We start from the raw sequence: 22723 nt of genomic DNA on the forward strand, positions 1-22723 counted from the left end.
GCGATGTTGTGTATCATTACTCTTACTGTCTGTTGTCTGATTATTGATAGAAAGTGTAGGCATGTTTTGCGGACTACATGTAATTCTAGGAGGTTGATGTGCAACATGGACTCTGATGGGGACCACTTGCCCTGTACTGTGTGGGTCTGTTGATGTGCTTCCCAACTGAGTAGGGAGGCGCTGATCATAAGTATTAAGGACAACGGTGATTGGAAGAAGGAATCCACCTTGCAGACATTGGGAGGTTGTGTCCACCAGTCTAATGAGTCCTTGACCTTCAGTGATATCGAGAGCAGTTTATTCAGGCTGTGTCTGAGGGGTATGTATGCTGTCCGTAGCCATCCCTGAAGGCAATGCATATGTAATCTGGAGTGTTTTACCATGAATGTGGTCACTGCCATATGACCGAGCAACTGTAGGCAAGTTCTTGTGGAGATCTGTGGGCTGGTCCTCATGATGGAAATGAGACTGACTATTGCAGAAAATCTGTGAGCTGGGAGGAAAGCTCTGGCCTTTATAGCATCTAGTTGGGACCCAATAAACTCTAGCTGTTGTACTGGTGTCAGTTGATTTTTGTATATTTATCTGGAGGCTGAGTTTTGAGAAAAGGTCCATCCTTTTTGTTATGACTTGGAGCGTATCGCCTCTGGACAGAGCCTTGATGAGGCAATCATGTAGGTATGGGACTATTATAACCCCTTGTTTGCAGAGGGGTGCCGCCACCACTTCCAGGACTTTGGAAAATACTCTGGGTGCCATAAAGAGGCCAAAGCACTCTTTACTGAAAATGGTTGGACCCTGGAACAAATCTGAGGAACCTCCTGCGGAAAGGATGTATGGTAATATGGAAGTATATGTCTCGGAGGTTGAGGGCCAAGAACTAGCTCCCTCCTGTTCCAGTGCTGGGATTATTGTTGATAGTGTGACCATCTTGAACTGCTGTAGTTTGACAAAATTGTTGAGGTTTCCCCAAGTCTAGCATTTGCCTCCACAGTCAGACTTCTTTTGGATTAGAAAATAGTGGGAATAAAAGTCTTTCCTGCTGAGTTGGAATGGCACCAGGCCTACAGGTCCCAGTCACAGAAGATGGTTTATTTCTTTTCATAGATGGTGCTCATGAAAATGTTCCCTGAAGAGGGACAGGATGGGGTGGGTGGGAGAGACAGGAATGGACTCGAATACCTGTTACTGATGATTTCTAGTACGCACTTGACGGAGGTGACTTGCTGTCATGTCAGGTAGAACGGAGTCAAATGGCCGCCAAACTGATGGAGTAATTTGGATGGCTGCAGCATCTGGACCACGGGGAGACATCTCAGGGTCTCGTCCAAATTTTCAAAATTATTGTTTGGAGGCAGGTGTGTGGGACATACAGATGCGTGGGACATAGCCGCCTGTGTTGATGTCTGTGTACATTTGGCAGGAGGTCTCCGTCGCCTATGTTGTGGATCATAATGCTGTTGAAGGGTAAAATATGGAGGGCAAGATCTCGGGGTAGGTTGATATCTATGCTGTCTTCTCTTCTGTGCTGGTGTATAGAGGCTGAGCGAATGCAGTGTTGCTCTCCCAGATGATAAAAAAGAGCACTAGTGCTCTGTCCAAGCACTAGTGACAGAAGGACAACTCCTGGCATGCATGGCACTACAAACCTCTCTGGATGCTGTGGATATGGTGGCCCAGTCCATTGTGACTTCTGTGGTAATGAGACGAGCCCCATGGCTTCACCTCTCAGGGCTCCCCAGACAAGTCTCCCCAGGAAGATCTCTGTTTGAAGGATCTAAACTTTTTGCTGAGTGCACTGAGCTCCTTGGAATAGTTCATATGGTTATATATGGATTAAAGTGCCTTGTAGTTAGCGATTTGTCCTTATCAGTACTGAATGACAGTATCCGCTTATGTGGTCCTGCCCACTTAGGGTTCTTAGATCTCTCAACAGTGCTGGTACCAGAGGTACCCGGATGGTCAAAGGAGTGAGGTCTTGCCCCAGAAGATGTTGAGGCTACCGACCTCACGGGGGATGCCTTTCTTTGGTGGGTGAGCTCGGTGCCCATTTCTTCTCATCTTGAAGAGAGTGTGTAGATTTTCTTTTAGTGGTGCGCAGTGAGTGGGCGTTGGCAGATAACAACGTTGATGGTGACCAATGTTCCCTCTAATTTTTGACAGGCCGTGTGTACAAAAAATTTCTTCTGTGCAAACTGTTATGCTCCTGTGCAAATTTTTGTGTGTGGGGTGTTTCACCCTGTGCGTGGGGTTTAGGATCTGTGTGCGTGTGCACACGCGCACAGCTTAGAGGGAACAGTGATGGTGACTACTGTAGAGGAGAGGTATCGCGGCCAGGGTCTGAGGCAGATTGCAATGAGCTCTTCATTAGTAAACGTTTTAATATCAATTCACGGTCTTTTCTTTACCGTGCCTTCAATTTGAGGCAGAGGGTGCACTTTTGTGACACGTGCCCCTCACCCAAACAGCGTATATACCGTGAGTGGCTGTCGTTCACAGGGAGGGCCTCACGACAGGAGCAGCGCCTCTTAAACTTGGGAGATCCAGGCATAACCCTGAGTAGGGAGAACTTCCCTGTAAGGAAGGGCATAGAAAAAGAAAACCCATGCTACTCTAAAGAGTAATGGGGAGAAAGAGGAAAGGGTTTTTTTTAATAAGGAGAAAAGGAAAGAAAAAAAATATAAAGGAAACAAGTATTATCTTAGAACTTTCAATGGAAGCACTAATATTACTAAATGCACAGCAGGCGTATGAAAGGCTTGGCTAGGGATTCCATTCCAGAACAAGGGCGGTTGAGAAGGAAGAGGGTGGTTGGACCACACAGGGCTTTATAGCCACCGCTCATGGTATGAGATAGGGAAGAGTACATGTGTGGCCCAACAGGCATTGCTACCAAAGATCTCCATTCTCAGGTGCAAGGGACGCCTACAACAGAGCACCCATAGGGACAATATTCAAAGAAGAACTGTAATATATTGGAAACATCCATTCCAGTGTCATGTCCAGAAAAGATTCATGACAACCAAATGAGAAACTGTCCCCAGGGATTCTATCACATATCAAAGGTTTGACAATGAGCCCACTATATGTGGGGAAGGGACTTTGACATTGACTTCAATGGGGCAAAGATTTCACCCTGTGTTCTTTACTATGGCCCTGGTCCTGCACTGGTGGACCTTTTGCTGGTGCAGAGGCCCACTGAACTTAGCTGGGCTCTGTGCCTATGCAGGGGCTGTCCATATGGAGCAAGTTGCAAGATTAAGGGCTATCCTGCTTTGATGCTATGATTTAAAGAATTCCCAGTCCACTGACTATAACAGCCTGGTTTGGAAACACTGGCTTCCCTTTATGAATTAACACGGTAGGAATTCATTGCACCTGCAATTACTGGCTCTTAGACATCTAAGTGATCCCAACTGTTTTCTCAATCAGTGAAAGTGAAAAAAAGGGAGGTCATATGAAGCCTGGGTTAAGAATTTGGCTATGAAGCTGGATGCCATGTTTGTGCCCTTACTGTACTGTCTAATCTAAGACTCAATTATGTGACTTTGGCACAGCCCTGCATTGTCCTAGAGGGTGTCTGCAGGAGGAATTCCGTCTCAGTGAAGCTCATTCTGTCCCTGACCAATCTGGTGAGGATGTGCACCACTCCCGGGGATAGGGCAGTCTGCTTCTCCTCGTGCAATAAGTCCATCTTCCTGGTAAGGTGGCAAGTAGCCCCATTGCCTTGTCTCCTTTAAGACAACCTGTATTTCCAATAGTGCAGGGAGGGGATAGTCCTTGTGCTGTGCCAGTGCGGAGACTACATTACTGACAGGCCCCCATAGAAGCACTAGGGGGCGTGGAGGAGGCGGCTTCCTGCACATCTGTAAGGGCAAATCACTATGGCCAAACTTTTCAAACATGGGGTCTTAAAATCAGGCTCCCAAGCCAATATTTAGGCTGCTAAGCAAAAACAATCTGATTTTTTATGGTGCTGAGTGCCCCCACAGGTCTTACTGATCTCAGGAGAGATGGGGATGTCCCACAGCTCCGAGAATCAGACCACTTTGCTCAGATGAACAAATAAGGCATTCGGGTTGGGTTTTCAAAAGTGCCTAAGTGACTTAAGAGCACAAATGACTTTCCAGGGGTAGTGGGATTTTTAAAGTGCCTCTAGTCTTAGACAATCTCTACACTAGAAACTTACATTGGTATAACTACGTCGCTCACGGGTGTGAAAAACTGACATCCCTGAGTTATGTAGTTATATTGATCTAACCTGCGGTGTACACAGCAAGAATTCTCCCCCAAATATAGCTACCGTCTTTCGGGGAGGTGGATTAACTACACCGGAGGGCTTCTCCCAGCAGTTGGGGCAGGTAGCATCTGCACTGAAATGCTACAGTGGCACAACTACACCGGTGTAGCTGCACCATTTTATGTGACAACCTACCTTTAGGAGCACAAATCCTATGGAACATCAGTGAGGCTTATAGAATCATAGCTATGTAGGGCTGGAAGGGAACTAGAGAGATGATCTAGTCCACCCATCCTGCTGAGGAGGGATCAAGTGCACCTGGACCACCCTTGACAGATGTTTGTCCAACCTGTTCTTAAAAACCTCCAATGACAGGGATTCCATCTTTGGAAGCCTATTTCAGAGATTAACTATCCTTCTAGTTAGAACTGTTTCCTCCTATCTAACCTAAATCTCCCTTGCTGCAGATTAAATCCATAACTTCTTCTCCTACCTTGAGTGGACATGCAGAACAACTGATCACTGTGCTTGTTATAAATTTGTTTGTTTCTAAGGTGCCACAAGTCCTCCTTTTCTTTTTGCGGATACAGACTAACACGGCTGCTACTCTGAAACCTGTCATATTTGAAGTGTTACCAGGTCCTCCCTCAGTCTTCTTTTCGCAAGACTAAACATGCCCAGTTTTTTTTTAACTTTTCCTCAGGTTTTCTAAACCATTTGTCATTTCTATTGCTCTCCTCTGGAGTCTCTTCAATTTGTACACATCTCTCCTAAAATGTGGCACCCAGAACTGGACACAGTACTCCAGCTGACACCTCACCAGTGCCAAGTAGAATGGAATAATTAGTTCTTGTGTGTTACATACAACACTCCTGTTAATACACTGCGGAATGATATTACCTTTTTGGCACCTGCATCACATAGCTGGCTCATATTCAATTTGTGATCCACTATTACCCTCAGATCCTTTCCAGCAGTACTACCACCCATTTTGTAGTTGTACATTAGATTAAGTGCAGTACTTTACATTTGTCTTTACTGAATTTCATCTTATTTCAGATCAGTTCGCCAATTTATCACAGTCATTTTTATGCTGCTAAATCACTTGGGCACTTTTGAAAATTCCACCCTGTGGTGCCTAACTGTGGGTACCTAGGTCTGAAAATTTTGGCTTACGCTTCTTAGGACTGGGAGCATATCTTTCTCTACTGCATGCACCTTGCCAGATTGCATTACTGGGGATCAACAGGTGATAATAGCTTATTTTCTATTTTCAGCTTGAATTAAAAAAAAACATTTTGTTCTAATTGTACAAACAAATACAGAAATCCTCTCCCCTCCCCCCTTTTTTGGATACATGAAATGCCACACAGTTTCTCTTTTTCATACTGAATGCTTGTTGTTTTTCCCACTTGTTGTCTCCATTGCCCAGAGAGGATGGAGTATACTAGTATTTTGAAACAGAAAAGCAGTTCTTACCCTTGCGATGATGTTTGGATCATTGCACTTGGCCAGTTTCCCAGCAAAAAGCTGAACTCCAAAGCTTGCAAAAACAAGCATTAATGTCAGCAAAAGAATGGACACCTGTGAAAGTGATGTAAATATAGTCAAACTTTTCTCCTACATACTAGAGGTGAAGGGCTAGATCCTCTGGTGCAGTCCAAGAATGAGCCGTTGGTGGTATAATGCTGACCTAGAGGATTTTATGGCAGGCACTCTCCCTGCTCCACTGAGTTTTTAGCCACTGCACTTCCAACTTTGGCTGCACTGAAAGGTCTGGCTCCAAACTTTTAAAAATGGGGCTCTCCCTAAACTCCTTTGTGTTATGAATTATAATTTATGCATTATGTGTTATGAATAACAATGTATCATTTTATAATAATTTCTTCATTGAAACTGATAAAAGTATTTTTTTATGTTTTAAAACTTCTGTTATCATATCTTTGTGGTGATACCATTTCAGCAACTTGAAATATCATTGCATTCCATATTAATTTTGGCTTTTTTTAATCAGACAAGCACTAGGTTTTTTTTCTTTGTAGATTTTCCTATGAAGCTTAAGCTATTGGCCTTTAGTGTAGGCCCTGACCCAGCAATCACTGACACTCTTCTTCTTATTTGTATCATGGTAGCACCTCTAAGCCCTACTTAGGGACCAGGACCTCACTGTAGTAGGTGCCGTACAAACGTAGTTGCTTAACTTTAAGCACGGGAAGACTCCTATTAACTTCAATGAGACTTCTCATGTGCTTAAAGTTAAACACATGCTTAAGTGCTTTGCTAGATCAGGCCCTTATTCATTAACATGTGCTACCTCCGCTGGCTGTCTGGCTCTGTAACACCAGAGCAGTCAGACATAAATGAATTATGATGTAAACATTTTAATGGGTTGTAACAGATATAAAGTAAGTCAAACCCTGGCCTTAAACTAATGATCCTGGCCCCTTTATTAAGAGACTACTTTGTGTATTATAACCAAACAATATACCTGAATATATAACACAGTATATAATAAACATACACAATAAAACTGCAAGATTTTATTCCTAACCCTCATGCCCAGTCTAAAATCTTATCACACTCTCAAGGTCTTGAGACCTGATCCTGGAAAAAGATTCTAGAACAAACACACACACACCAGTCCGGGGGAAGAGAGAGAAAGAGCTGTTATTCCTAAGACAGTGATAATGGGTTCTGGGATCCCACCACTAAAACAGAGATTTTAACCTGGGTCTCCCGTATCCCACATAAGTGCTCTAACCACTGGGTTACTGGCTGTTCTGAATAGGATGTGTGTATTTGTGTGTGTGTGTGAGTGTGAGTCTCTCTCATTTGTACAAAAAAATTTAAAAGATCTTGGTTTTATCTCAATGAGGAATAAAACCAAATGCCAAAACTTCAAAAAAATTTATGAGATAGAATTCTTGTTTTCCAGGCAACCCTACCCACCACCATTTCCAGAGCTGCAATCAGGGGTAGGATTCCCTCCAACTGTCTCATAACAAGAATGGGGAGTGACAAAGACTCTCGTCTTTGCAAGTTTAAGTTTTCTTAGGTTTCAGTAGATCAGCCACGTAAGCATCCTGTCTCTCATCCTCTTCCCCCAGCAGAAATTGCAGTATTTTATCTCTCAATAATCCTGCCGTCTACATCAGTACTAAGATATGCTGAATAAACAAAGTCACTTGTGAAGGAATTATTACTGCATCCTTATTAAATATGAATGAAAACGAGTGCACTTTATATGGGTAATTTCTTTTTTAACTTGTTACTTTTTAAACTCCAATGGTAAGTGTAAAATGCATTTTCTCTATGAGGTATAAACAGAGTGCAACTGGTAAAAAAAATAGTAAAAACCAAAGCTGAATTACAGAAATACATTTTACATCGTTACCCTCCATCTTGTTTTATCATAGGAACAAAATAACTGGCACATACCAAGAAGATTTCCTTGAAGCCACTAAACAGCTCTCGTACAACTTTCCTCATTTGTGGCACCAGCTTGAAAATGCGAAGGGGTCGGAGACATCGTAGTATCATTAAGAGCTGAGCTCCAGATTTAGCAGGAACGTTCTGAGGCATCCAGCAAAGGAATATCAAACTTACCTTGGAGGGGGTGGGGATGGAGAAAGAATGAGCAATCCAGATTACAATATATTATTTAACTAAGTATGATAAAACAGAACATCAATCCAAACTTGTAAGTATCCCTTAAAAGATTATAATTGTCCCTTTTGGGGTGTGCTTGTGGGAAGAGAAGGCATAGGGGGCAGATTTTAAAAGGTATTTAAGTGCCTAAAGATGCAGATAGGCGCCTAGTGGGATTTCGGTGAGGGACTCCCGAGTGGGAGTTAGGCATCTAGGCACTTTTGAAAATTCCACTAGGTACCTATCTGCATCTTTAGGAGCATATATATCATTAAAAACCTGAGCTAAAGAGCCTCGCTCATGGGCACAATGTAATTCCTGCATTTTTCTGAACACGAGGACTATACAAGTATAAGGCAACTACTGGCACTAGCTTCTTCAAAGTGAGTGGCATACACATGTATACAAACATATACATATACAGTGAGATATATACACAGATAGACAGAGAAAGGTCATACTTTATATTCAGGGAACATTCATATCTGGTTTATATAGTGTTTAAAATGATTAATAGATATTATAACTATGGTCTAGACATGAGTAGCATGTATCATAGATGGTTATGCCACATCTACAGAAGGTGCTATAGATGGTTATAAATAAGGCTAAGAATTAGTCACTGTTATTTTTAGTAAAAGTCACAGATGGGTCACAGGCAAAAAACAAAAATTTATGGAGCCTGTGACCTATGCATGACTTTTACTAAAAATAACCGTACAAGCTGTGGGGCAGAGGCGCACAGCCCCGGTTACAGCGCCCTGCGGAAGCCACGGGACACGGGCACATGGCCCCAGCTGCAGCCTCCTATGCGGGAGAGGGGCGCACGGCCGCAGTGGCAGCCCCCTGTGGAAGCTGTGGGGTAGGGGTGCATGCCCCCGACTGCAGCCCCTGACACGGGGCAGGGGCGCAGGATCTTGTTGCAGCCCCTGAAGCGGGGCAGGGGTACACAGCCACGGTTGCAGGCACTGGTGGAAGCTGTGGGGCAGGGGCACATGGCCCTGGCTGCAGCCCCCAGTGGAAGCTGCGGGGCAGGGGCATACAGCCCCAGCTGCAGTCCCCACCGCGGGGAAGGGGAGCATAGCCCTGGCTCCTGTCCCAGCCTCGGCTCCAGCCCCAGCTTCAGCTGTTGACAGCTGAACTCCAAGAAGTCATGGAGGTCTGGTAAAATTACGGAATCCGTAACTGCCATGACTAAATCGTAGTCTGAGTTATGAACCATGTTTATAAACAACGAATTATCTGCTGGACGCTATAACAATTTATAACAGCTGATTACCTATTCATTAAAACATCAGTTAATCATTTCTTAACTCTTCATAGAGTATTTTATATACACTTTTTCCCACTCCATGCTCTGAGGTGTCCCTAAACCTCTGACTGCCAGAAGCTGGAACTGGACGATTGGGTGACCAGATGTCCCGATTTTATAGGGACAGTCCCGATGTTCGGGGCTTTGTCTTATATAGGCACCTATTACCTCACACCCCTTGGCCCAATTTTTCACACTGGCTATCTGGTCACCCTACTGGATGACAGGGGATGGATCACTTTATAATAGCCTTGTTCTGCTCATTCCCTCTGAAGCATCTGGCACTGGCCACTGTCAGAAGACAGGATACTGGGCTAGATGGATCACTGGTCTGACCCAGTATTGTTGTTCTTAAGTTCTATGTTCTTATCTATAAATGTATCCTGAATATAAAGTGTGACTTAGACAGGGGGATTACTTAGTTGTAGATGCGCAAGGAATGCAGGACCCAGATGATTATTGCCAATATGATTAAAAGCAACAAAAAAAATTCTTGTGATTTTAAAAAAAACTAAATAAAAAACAACAAACAATCAGTCTAGCAAAACAAAACAGATAAGCAGATGTCACTGAATTTCTCTGGTATCCTCTCAATATTCTAGGAATGTTTACAAGACCTAGATAAAACATGATTTTCCTCCAAACACACAAACAAACAAAAAACGAAAAGAGGAATTTTGAGAAACCAATGCTACTAGAAACTCTGAGTACAGATTGATCATGACAAATTATATGCAGCACATCTGGGATACAGACTAATCTCTCCAAGAGTTAATCAAACCCATCAAATTCATTTCATTTAGCAGCTCAGTTCAGACTGAAAAAACATTTAATATCCTACTGTATTAGTCACTGATTTCATTGTTTGTTTTTTGAGTATAATCTCTTATTATTAATATTTATTACTCATCTGTTGCCACTGGCTGGCATAGTGCTTTACAACAAAAGGAAAGAGAATTTAGAGCTGTTCAGAAAATAGTATTTCCATTGCATGAGAAATTCTGATATTTTGCAATTTTCTTCTGAACCTAAACGAGAAACTGGAAAATTTGAAACTTCCTGTAGAACAAACATTCCGATTTGGGACTATGAAAATGCGTTGCTTCAATAAGGTAAAAATGTTTCATCTTGATGTCATCAAAACATTATATTATTATATAAAATTGTAAATACAATGTACATGTAAATATATATTAAATATATTTTAAATTAATATAAAAGTCAAAGCTAAAAGACTCAAATCTATACAGTTGAAATGAAACATTTTTAGCTTATTGAAATGAAATGTTTTGAAAAACAAAAGGAAAAAGTCAAAATAATTCATTTCAACTTTTTCCCATTGAAAATTTAGTTAAAATCAAAACAAAAAGTTTCAATTTCAGCACAACTGCCTTTTCTATTAAAGTTTTTTTGACCAGATCTACTATAGGCAGGCAGGTCTGATTCAACGCTAACAGTCATCTGGTAATGCCCTCTCTACAGGGGGGAATTGGGGGATGAGGGGAGAAGGCAAGGAATGAATGGTCAAGAGCCTGCTCCCCCAGCAGATTCCCCTGCATAAAAGGGATGGAGCAGGGGCCAGGATCTAGGATCTGGATCTAAAGATGGACGGAAAGGAGGTCAGATGTATAAGATAAATAAATATATATACAGAGAGAAATTACCATGCAATGGGAAACCTACATTAGCTCATGAATTTACCACAATTTGGGATGCAAGTCAATATTCAGATACCTAAGTACACATTTGCAGCTGCAGTTGTCAAGTTTGCATGTGAAACTGTGGTGACTGTGTGCTCAAATTACCGTCACAGTTCTGCATGATTTCATTTTTAAAAAAACTGTCCCCAAATGTTTAATAAATACATATTCAGAAAGATGAAAATTTTAAAAAAGGATTTAAATATCAAAACTCACAAGATATATAAATATATCCATGACTCCCCCAAAGTCCCTTATGACAGCTGTTGGTGTAAAAAACAAGCCATCTGCCATAATCTTCAGATTAAGTTCAATGCTCATGAATATTACAAAAACATATTCAGCAATCTGTAAATCAAAGCAGAAATCAATCATAATTTAGTAATAAGCAGTGGAGAAAAATAAGATGGTTGTGCTTTATTAAATGTGAGATGATTCAGTAATGATACCTGGAGTGTTGGAGCATGCATAACTCTTCTAAAGGGGGATTCAAACATCATAGAAATGCAGGAGCATATAGTAACAATGATCATAACCCAGTCCAGGTATGTAACCAATCCCAGCAGATCACTGTCAAAAATATACAAGGACAATCATTAAAGAGAAACTTGACCAGTGTCATCAACTGTCTATTAAAAATACAGTCTAGCTAAGGTGGTTTCTGTGAAAAGTCAATTAACTCTAGAAGGAGGCATTTGAAAAGTTTCATCGTGTCAGAAATGCATAGTAAGACTAGAGAAATAACAGAACAAACAAATGTAACAAAACAAAACAATCCCCCTCCCCACAAACCCAAACAAACAAACAAAACAAAAAACACAGAAAAACAGAAATTTTAAGCCAAAAAGTATAATCCACATTGATATGCAAAATGTAATCAAACAAATGAAATTACTTTTGCAATGCTTACTATAGCTGATGGTATTTGGTATTTTTCACAGCACCGGTAACAGGATCTGTTTTAGAACTATAAAAGGGAAATGAGATATTTAAAATTCAGCAATTTAAATTGCATTTTAGTGGTCATTATTATAATTGTAGTGTGCATGCATCACCTCAAAGCAATTAACTGACTAGCTTAATGCCTGATATATTCTATGACTTAATGCTCAAATGCTACTTTTTATAAAAAAGTTGTTTTAAGTTTTACTTACCCAATTTTTGTGTCAGGTAATTTTAGTTCAAATTACCAGTCAAAGCAGTTAGCGGTAGTTTAATTTATGGCACAGCTCTGACCAAGATAGCTCTAGACTGGCTGTTAATTACATTTTAAATTAAAAGTTTTTAAGTCTGAGTCCAGCTTCTACAATTAATAGCTTACTTTATTCAGTTTTGGTTTTCTGAAACAACCCACCTGAAACACAACTTCATGTTTCAAGGAATTTCCCTAAAAGACCTTTCCTCTTGTATCACAATTGATTGGCTGGGTCCTCAGCTGGTGTAAAGTGGCTTCACTTTTTGGTCCAATCTTCTTTAATTACTTAGTTCAATAATTTTCTCATTAATATTCCCAGATATTTCTCATCTAATTTCCTGTCCCTTAAATCCACGGATATAAAAAGCTCCCAAGCCTAATAATCTTCAGCTATAAAACTCAAAATAACCTCTTCATAGTATCTTCTAAAACCCAGGTATGAACAAATTTCTGCTCCCAGTTACATGGTGTAAATCTGGTTGCCTTCAATGGCATCTGCACTGTGAAACTGAGAAGGGAGGAGCACATATACATACAGAAGAACCCAGTCATAGTGAACTTGCATGTAGGGAAACTCCATTTGTAGTGAAGCAGAATGAAAGCCCCAAATTGTTTCAGTGCTTTTCACTGTGCACAATGAAATTCTGGTTATATGATCCCACTCTGAGAGGTGCTGAGAGGACTGTAATGGGAATTGAGGTGCACAGCACTTCTCAGGGCAAGACCCATCACGAACATCTGCTTATAGTGATATTCTTCTGTTGTGGGAGAAGGGTTCACTTTAAGAGGATTCCATGTAGTAAACATATGCACATTACTTAGAATGAGCAGGCCTGACATCAACACATGTAGGTACCATTCTCTTCGCCACCCCTGTCCCCAGTCTGCTCATTGGTTACTGTGACAGGCTGGCTCACTGGCTTAAAGATGGCAGCTGAAGCTTCAACCCTTTCTTTCTATCTCGTGCCTGCAGCTTCCTTATCTCGTCTCATGATCTTGGACTGCCTTCATGAGCTTATGTCTTTTGGTTTCTTTTTCTCCAGCAATGAGGTTATATCATGGCTAGTTTAACTCCTAGCTGCTATGGGCTGGTTGGACATATTTTCCTTTCAAAATAAATACACTAGCCCGTAAAGAAAGTATTTGGCCGAACTCACTACTGAAAAGTAATACACTCACGCGTTAAAGCGAGCTCGCACAACCACCCGACAAAAGTTTCTGAATCTGTGTTCTCGACCAACTATGAAAAGTGGCTTATCGAAATATGGATGATTCTCTCGCAACTCCTCCTCTTGGACTTTCCTTTTAAAAAATAATACATAATATATTTAGTGTTATGCAAAAGACAGCCATCAAAAATATCCATTATCATTTTGTTTTTATTTCATTGTAGCTGTTGGAAAAAAATAAATCTATCCCACAATACCAACATTTCAAATTGAAAAGTGCGTTTTCAAACCTTTGGTTTATAAATACCTTTTCATTTCAGCTTGTTCTTTTTTTTCCTGGATCATCTTGATCTCACTGTCTTCTCTCTGTGCATTTCTGTATCTCACTGTATTAGAATGCTAGAAGCAAAACAATTATTTAAAATGTGTTTTTTCCTTTAAAGACAAAAGCAAGATACAGTCTCTTACACTGAAGCATTCTAATTGTGAAGTCCTCACTTCTAAATGCACTATAAATCATGTAAGCCAAGCACACTGTATGGTATGTGCTACAGCGTAGGCTTGGTTACTTTCAATCAGTCAAATTTTGTTGTTAATTCCCCTAGTGCAACCTCAATGAATTCAACTTTATTACTGCATTAACTCTTCCTACCTTTACTGAACATCATCATAGTTGTTAAGGGCAAGATTGTGCTCACAGAGGGGAATAGGAGGCATTAGGCTTTTCCTCAGTCTATTGAGCATGCTGCATGTATTACTGGTCCAAACACAGAGGGAGAACAGGATCTATAAAACAGGTATGCAGGGAGTGGGTAGAGGGTGTCAGAACTGTCAGAGCCAGTGGAGCTGAGCTGGTTCTAATGGGGAAGCAATCTGGTACCTGCTCAGACTCACAACTTTTTCCTTAGCTTGTTCCTGCCATGGAGCAGCTATGTGCTGACAGCTATTTCTGGCCCTAGGCAAAGTAAGAGTAGAAAAGCTGCACCCTTCATTTTTACTTATCCTTTACTTCAGTGCATATCTAGAAAAGAATATGAGAGCATAAAACTAGAGGGATTGAAAACTCCCATTCTGGTCTTGAAATTCTCCTTGGCAAAATCAGAGACTTCAACAAAATGTCATTAAAAATTTCCAGAAGTGAAAATGTCCTCAATCTTGTGAAAATATGCCACAGTGAAATTTGTGCTTCTTATACCCCTCCAAAGCTGGTAGAAAACTGTAAGATTTTTATCCAATAAGGCTCACAAGGCAGATGATATTTTTTAAACTTTCACTGGGGACATGCAAAGTAGTGGACCAGCACTACCTGCAGCTTCAGCAAATTCGCTGAAGTAAGGAAATCTATCACATGTGTGAATATGCTGTTTATTCTGAAGATAATGTTAATGTTACTATCCTAGTTGCTTTCTGATTTCCTAATAAGATCTCAAGCCACAGATTAGAAAGTGAATGTTACATAGGCATTAGACTTGTACAGTGATTGTAGTGCATATTAATCTTTCCTATATTCCAAAACTAAAACCATCACTTTTGTTTGGACTTACATCTTGAGTCAAGGTTTCAAGAGATTTTCCCCTGCTGATTCGCTGGCTGTTGGAACCATGTCTTAGTGACCTGAAACAATCATAATCAATTTGATAGTAAATCTCAAGAGCAAACCTTAACCTTTACATGACGGCCATTATAAAGCACTGCTCTCCAGATACAGTATCTCAAATTCTATTAATTTTTCCTTAGCTTACATGAGAAGCTTTTATGTTCTTCAATTGTCTTTAAGCCTGTCTAAACTAAACCAATTTCTTTTCCGTCTGATCTTTAAATTGATAGTTCTGTAGTCAGTGAAGGAAATGACATTTAAAATAAAAAGGCCTTTTTCCCATTTATGTACTACAATGAATTTCATTATTGTTACAATCAAAAATGTACAATTTAGTTCTTTGTATGAGTCATTCCTGTTTTAGATGAGTTAGGTATTGTGCAAGTTTAACTCTAGTCATTGAATTGAATTTAATATTATTTTAAAAACACTTTTCCTGTCTGTGTTTACCTGCGCTCTTGCCGTATGTGATGCTGGACACTAAGTATTGACCTTTCCTTTGCAGGTTGCCCCTCAAAGGATCCACTCAGCATGCGTTGTCTAGTGCAGGCCCTAAAAATAAATATTGTGATTATGATAAACAATTGGAACTTCCACTGTAAGCAATTTTTTATAAAGTGAGACCAAATAATTGCATTGCTGGGGACAAACAGACATTCTGTTATTACTATTGGCATGTCACAACTGGCACATATAGTTTTCTGGGAATGCCAGGGCACAGCCTCACAGATAATAATAAACAGGACAACAGAACAATAGTAGGGGCAGCTTGTACTTCTCATAAAAAATATATTCATATTCCCAAAACCAAACGAGACACAAAGGTTCCTCATCATGTTGTATAATCAATGCCAGGACCTTCTTTATGACCTCTCCTTGCTGGGACACTGTGCCCCATTTGTGGGTCCCCTTTTTAGGATTTGCTATAGCGAATGTGCTTCCCCCAGAGTCTATTCACAGGTATGAATGGGGCCAATGCACAAATCCAACACCCCAGTCCACTGGAAATGATCAAACTTTATTCTGTGACTGTTACTCATGCCATAACCTCCCTTTTATTATTAATTATTATTATTATTATGAAAACTTCCAGCTACATGCGGGCAATCGCTTTGAAACCAAAAAGAATGGAATTATTTTTCATGTCTTTTAGACTGTAAGATTTTGGGGGCAAGAACTGCAATTTTCTATATGTTTTCACAGTGCTTAGCACAATGGGAACCCAATCTGATGGCTTCTAGGTACACCTACTATATAAAGGTGTAATAAAATAATAAAATAATAAGAATGTTTATAAACTTATTATTATTATTCTCCATAATGAATAGGGAATTCTACAAATACAGTGCCCTTTTCAGGAAAGCACATTAGCATGTACTTAACTTTAAGTATGTGTTTACATCTTACAGCACACACTTAAGTGCTTTCCTGGATGACTGGTGATATAATATGGTTTAAAATGGAAAAGGCTGGAAATCTACAGGAAGAAACCATCAGCAGCCAGGTGCAACAAAGAATTATTCTGATATAGCTAAGGGGACAAGGGACACCCTGAATCCTTCACTGAAGAGGCAAGCTGACAGTCTTCTTGTCCCATGAAAAGAGGGTCTGCCTATGAAGTGCTGGTGAGCAATATTTCATTAGACATGATAATATCTTGTTATTTAAGTCTAGGCTCTAGAATGCATGTTACGGTATTATTTTATAAATAGCCATTTGTTTCCAATACTTCTACTTTCATCTCTATTACACTTATACTTGATTTCAATATACACAAATCTAAGTGCTATGAGTTAAGCAGAGCAGTGGTGTGAGGTGAAAATAGTAAGCTGGGCTGTAGTGTTTCTTTGGAAGTAATACATCTGTGAACACTGTGAGTGTCCAGTGGACCAAGTGGCTGGATGCTGCAGGAGATGCTCAGAGAGCTTCAGGGTTGGAGCATTCCTACCTCTAACCTGCAGAGTAGCAGTGGGGCCTGCAGGCCTAGAGGGGAGTGCTTGTGTTGCCTTCAGCCAGTGGAGTTGGGGAGCTGATTCATGACTGGCATGGACAAAGCTTCGCAATGCTAAGAGCAGGTGGTAGCAAGTTGCCTCAGAATGCTGGGTACCCCTGGAAAGTGTCACAGAGCACTCCAACCTAACAGGAATGTGGGCATTTTTTTTTGTACTGGCTGTAATAAACATTTTTGGTCAAGAAAAAAAAATAAAGGTTACATTTAAAGAGATGACATGAATGCCCGATGTTGAAAGAAATGATATTTATGCCAGAGGAATATTTGAAGAGGTCACATTTCTGAAAAAAATCTTCACTTGCCAAGAACACTGCAACCTTGGATTAACACCCATGGATAATGATTGATCTTATTTTTGTGTTTCATCTTCTTTGTTGATATGAGTCATAAATTGACATCTAGATTGTTCAACCATCCAACTGTTGTATCATCGGGGATGGCAAAGTGTGGCAGTCCACCCTCTAATCTTCTAATTGTGCACTCCTCCATCACATGTTTGACTGTCTGCACCACTGCCCCACAGTCACACTGTCAAGATTGGCTAAGCCAAATAGTGGCACTGTGGCAGCCAGTCTGGCCGTTCCAGTCAGCAGTTTGTTAAACTCAATCCAGGATCTATGTGCAAGGCTGCCACCAGGTGGATGTAATTTAGGACTTTTGAAATTCATCAGTGAAACAGATATAAACCAAATATAAATATTTCATAAAAGCAAGTTGAGTCTTGAAGGTGCAATTTCTCAATTTTCAGTGGCTCTTGCCTCATATCATAGAATCATAGAACATCAGGGTTGGAAGGGACCTCAGGAGGTCATCTAGTCCAACCCCCTGCTCAAAGCAGGACCAAACCCCAACTAAATCATCCCAGACAGGGCTTTGTCAAGCCTGTCCTTAAAAATTTCTAAGGAAGGGGATTCCACCACCTCCCTAGGTAACGCATTCCACTGCTTCACCACCCTCCTAGTGAAAAAGTTTTTCCTAATATCCAACCTAAACCTCACCACTGCAACTTGAGACCATTACTCCTTGTTCTGTCATCAGCTACCACTGAGAACAGTCTAGATCCATCCTCTTTGGAACCCCCTTTCAGCTAGTTGAAAGCACCTATCAAATCCCCCCTCATTCTTCTCTTCCGCAGACTAAACAATCCCTGTTCCCTCAGCCTCTCCTCATAAGTCTGTGTTCCAGTCCCCTAATCATTTTTGTTGCCCTTCGCTGGACTCTCTCCAATTTTTCCACATCCTTCTTGTAGTGTGGGGCCCAAAACTGGACACAGTACTCCAGATGAGGCCTCACCAATGTCGAATAGAGGGGAACGATCACGTCCCTCGATCTGCTGGCAATGCCCCTACATATACATCCCAAAATGCCATTGGCCTTCTTGGCAACAAGGGCACACTGTTGACTCATATCCAGCTTCTCTGATAACATATATGAGTATTATGAATGTGATACACCACACTATTTGGATACACCACACTATTCACTTTGGATACACCACACTATTCACTAACACTTTGAGCCTTTGAAAACATGTTTACTCCCATTGTTTTAAATAACGTTGCACAATTACATATGGCAGGCTGTGATCTCATGAAGGCAATTATTGCTTTATAGGGGATAACTTTTTTCTTTCAAATATTTCTGTGGATATCTGTTTTCACTCTTCTCTGTTGTTTTCTTTATCTTGGTTTTAAGCAGATGGATGAAAGGAATGTGGGTCCACTGAGAGATCTGTAATGCAAATAAGCTTATAATGCCTGCCTATGTTTTCGTCACCCATTACACCAGAATCCCACTAACATGCAATATTATACACTTATAACAAGAGCACATTAGATTACATTATACTGAATAGTCAGAAATATAATCATATTTAAAAAAATTGCAGTATGTCTTGCAGTGCAACACAATTTCAGTATCTCAGCCAATATCTGAATACAATGAATTTTAAAGCATTATGTGATATAGGATAATGTAATGTAATCATTTCAAGAGACAACAAAAATATTCTTTGAATAACTATGTAATTTCTGTGTAAAAGAATAGATAATCACTCTTTTCTAGAAACGGATCCTACCTGACTCCATTAGAATGACACTAAGGTCTCTCAAAGCAGGGACAATAGTAGGTTCTGATGTGCAAGTTCTCTCCTATAACGGCTTTTCACTGAGATAATGGAACAGCTTGTATTTGTACCTTTGTGAATATGAATTACTGTGCTCTTAAGTTTCAGAGTAGCAGCCGTGTTAGTCTGTATTCGCAAAAAGAAAAGTGGTACTTGTGGCACCTTAGAGACTAACAAATTTATTTGAGCATAAGCTTTTGTGAGTTACAGCTCACTTCATCGGATGTGATATAGGATAATGTAATGTAATCATTTCAAGAGACAACAAAAATATTCTTTGAATAACTATGTAATTTCTGTGTAAAAGAATAGATAATCACTATTTTCTAGAAATGGATCCTACCTGACTCCATTAGAATGACACTAGGGTCTCCCAAAGCAGAGACAATAGTAGGTTCTGATGTGCAAGTTCTCTCCTAGTGAGCTGTAGCTCATGAAAGCTTATGCTCAAAATAAATTTGGTAGTCTCTAAGGTGCCACAAGTACTCCTTTTCTTTGTGCTCTTAGGCATATGCATCTGTATTTTAATATCCAGAAATAATTGTTTCCTTACATCCACGTGCGACTTCCACATAAATGTTTTCACATGCTTGTACACAGCTCATTTAGATACCCAGTTGCTTTGTGAGTGGAGAACACAATCCCTTGTTATACATAATAAAAGGGAACTACTTGCAACCAAAATACTTAATTCTTCCTGTAACTACATTCTTTATGTCATATTATTAACTGATTAACAAAGCCAATTAAATAAATGCTATAAAGGAACAGACCTGGATAAAGGAGCAGACCCATTGAAAGACTATTGTCAAGATTTAAAAAAAGTAACTGCCTAAAGTTTGGTTCCTAAGTCCATATTTAGGTGCCTACATAAGTTGTCTGATTTTCAAAAATGCTGAGAGTCCAGCAGTCCCTGTTGAAATCAATGGAGAAATGATGCAATGCCAGTGCTACAGGACTGAGACCAAGTGACTTGAAATAGATAATGCAAATTGTCAGCAGCAATGTGCAGGGAAGCCTTTCCGTACTCACAGCGCCACAGATGATGTGACAGAGAGGACAGTTTTACAAGCTCCTTAGCTTGTTTACTAAATATCTCCTTACTTTTCTCTTCTGCCATCCTCTACTCTCTGGGAACGTCTCCCTTTATGACTCCTTAGCAAGCGACAAAATCTGCCTGACCATTCTCGCAATTGCTAAGGGCCAGATTTTTTAAAGATATTTTAGTCACCTTAAATGGCAAATAGGCACCTTGTGGGATTTCCAAAAGGACCTAGTTGCCTAACTCTCATTGATTTCAATGGGTGTAAGATGCCTAGGTGCCGATGAAAATCCTACTAAGTGCCTACCTGCATCTTAAGGCACCTAAATACTCTTAAAAATCTAGCCCTAAGTGCTCTGCACTAGTTAAGAGTTCAGAATAAATCCTCTCTCAGTATGATAAACCTTCATGAATTGGAGCTGGTTAGAAAATTTCAAAAACTTTGAAATTTCTTTGCAAAATGGGGTAAAAAAATCACCACATCACAATTTCCCCTCCCCCTCCCAAATTTTCTGACCAGCTGTAATGGCATCCACCTCTCACGAGTACCTCCTCCGGTTGGGTGTGTCTGCAGTCTTTAAACCAGTCACAGTCCTGCCATCAGGCCATACCCCCAGGACTTCCTCCCTGGAGGCAATGGTTTTGCTTTCTTAGTCTGTTTTGGCCCCAGTCTTCAGCTGGGTCTCCTGACAGTTCAGGTCCTTTCTGGGGGTTTACTGATGTCCAATTGTAGGCCCTTCCACAGTAGCCTATGGGGGGCAGGGACCCGAGTCCGCCCACTACTCTGGGCCCCGGCCTTCACCGATGTCTTACCCTTAGTTTAGGGCTCTTCTAAGTTCAGGCCCAGTAGCCAGCCAGCCAGGAGCTCTTCCTTGCTCCCCCGGTCCTTACTAGCACTGGGCTGTCCATTGTGCTGCAATTCCCTCAGCCAGCCACACCATCCATGCTGCTCCAGTTCTGTCGAGGAACTGCCCTGTCTCTGGTTCTGTAGCTCCTTTTTATAGGGCCCTCCTGGGCCCTGATTGGCTGCTTCCCCTGCAGCCACTCTAGCCTGCTTGGAGGACCTCGCCACAGCTCCTTTCTTGGGATTGGTGTGGCAGGACCCTGAGGCCTCCAGCAGGGGGCCTCTGGGCCTAATCTACCCCATCACACTAGGGTCTGTCAGATATTAGAGAGATTGGATGTTCATGTAATATGTAATGACAGAGATAGGAAACACTGGAAAAAGACAAGTAGAAACATGTCAAGCTGGTTGCAATGTTTACTTGCTATGCAAAGCTCTGGATGCAGTTTATCCCTTCCTTCTCAGCAAATGCAGCTGCAGCAATGTCCTTCGTGTTGATCTCTATATGCACAAAGGAAATAAAATATGTTTAAAAAGAACAAATTACTAGTCAAGTTAGAGGAAGAAACTACACTGAGCTTGGTTGCAAGACAAGATCCTACATATTATATACCATACTTTACCTGGGAAAAACTGACGGGGTCCAAAGTCATGAATGAAAGGGACAGCCGCCTTTACACTGTTTCCTTCCCATTTAAAATCCCTGAAAGATAAGCAAATCAGACAGTAATTCAGCTAAATACTCCACGCCACTTCAAGATGCTGAACAGTTTGTACATATTTTATAATACTATACCTTCCACTAACAGTATGAGGCCTCTTGCTTTGCATAAGGTGGTGCTCTGTGTGATGACTTTATCAGAGAGGTCTGTTTCTGCCGTCAAGTATAGATTTCCTGCTTATGTTGCTGTATCGTTGCAATTTGAGGCTTCTTTCATAAATGAACATCATTTAGTTGAACTGCACCAGAGTCCCTATCCACATTTTTGTCTGTTGCATACAATTCTCCTGGTGAGTCCTTTGGACAGAATCTTTAACAGAAGATGGCAATGCTCCATCGGTAAATCCAATACACAAACTACTATCATCCTCATTCATTCCTGATGATGATAGCTTCTCTCACCGAATCTTTCCATAATGCCATCCATGCTTCCAACAAACTTTTGTCATGGTTGTCTGGGATAACCTCATATTCATGTTCCAGAAGAGCTTGGCACACACCAGATGGATTTCAGCATCCACTTCTGTCATCTTATAGATTGCATTCACTATGGCACTGTTTGGACAGCAGGCCAAATGCACTTTGTTAACACAATCAAACACTGCATTTCAGCTAGTCAATTTGACTGTATTGTTAAAACAATTTGAATCTGACGGGTCAAGCAAAATGGATTATTAATGCAACTTGATATATAACATAAAGCTTTTCTTCCTGGGTCCCTCTTATGTGATCAGATGTTTCTAAAAAGAAAAAAAGACAGTAAACTTGTCTTCTTCAGTGTCTATGCAATCTAGCCATCTAAAATGGCTTATTTACATGCTCACTTCTTTAGCTATCTTGCATTCTGGTCTTCATTCTTGCCCTGTTGTCTAACCACTCTCTCCTAGCCAATGTGTGTCTGGGTATCTCCTTGGATTAAAGATGAGCCAGTCACAGAGCTTGCTTCATGATGATCCATTAAAAGTATGGAGCTCCCTTAGCACAACAAGTATAAAAAGGGGCAACTTTTTCCAATGAGCAGGTGCTAAGCAGCTCCTGAAATTCTTCATGTTTGACTTTGCTGGAGACTAGGTAGAATCCAGTGGCAGCCTTGGTTTCTAATGCTCTAAGAAGCTGATC

The 22723-nt window shown here is 40.8% G+C and overlaps 1 protein-coding gene across 1 annotated transcript in view; it reads right to left on the reverse strand.

Moving 5' to 3' along the window:
• Positions 1–22723, reverse strand: part of NALCN (sodium leak channel, non-selective) — a 345337-nt gene that overhangs the window by 32456 nt on the left and 290158 nt on the right. Inside the window, exons 19-27 of the mRNA XM_037896440.2 lie at positions 15312–15413; positions 14809–14878; positions 13572–13663; positions 13275–13397; positions 11811–11867; positions 11350–11470; positions 11117–11248; positions 7679–7846; positions 5720–5824 (exon numbers count right to left, since the gene is read on the reverse strand). Of these exons, the coding sequence (XP_037752368.1) occupies positions 5720–5824; positions 7679–7846; positions 11117–11248; positions 11350–11470; positions 11811–11867; positions 13275–13397; positions 13572–13663; positions 14809–14878; positions 15312–15413 (970 nt within the window). The remainder of the gene's footprint in view (positions 1–5719; positions 5825–7678; positions 7847–11116; positions 11249–11349; positions 11471–11810; positions 11868–13274; positions 13398–13571; positions 13664–14808; positions 14879–15311; positions 15414–22723) is intronic.

This window comes from Chelonia mydas, chromosome 1 (genome assembly GCF_015237465.2).
Source record: "Chelonia mydas isolate rCheMyd1 chromosome 1, rCheMyd1.pri.v2, whole genome shotgun sequence".
NCBI classification, from domain to species: domain Eukaryota; kingdom Metazoa; phylum Chordata; order Testudines; family Cheloniidae; genus Chelonia; species Chelonia mydas.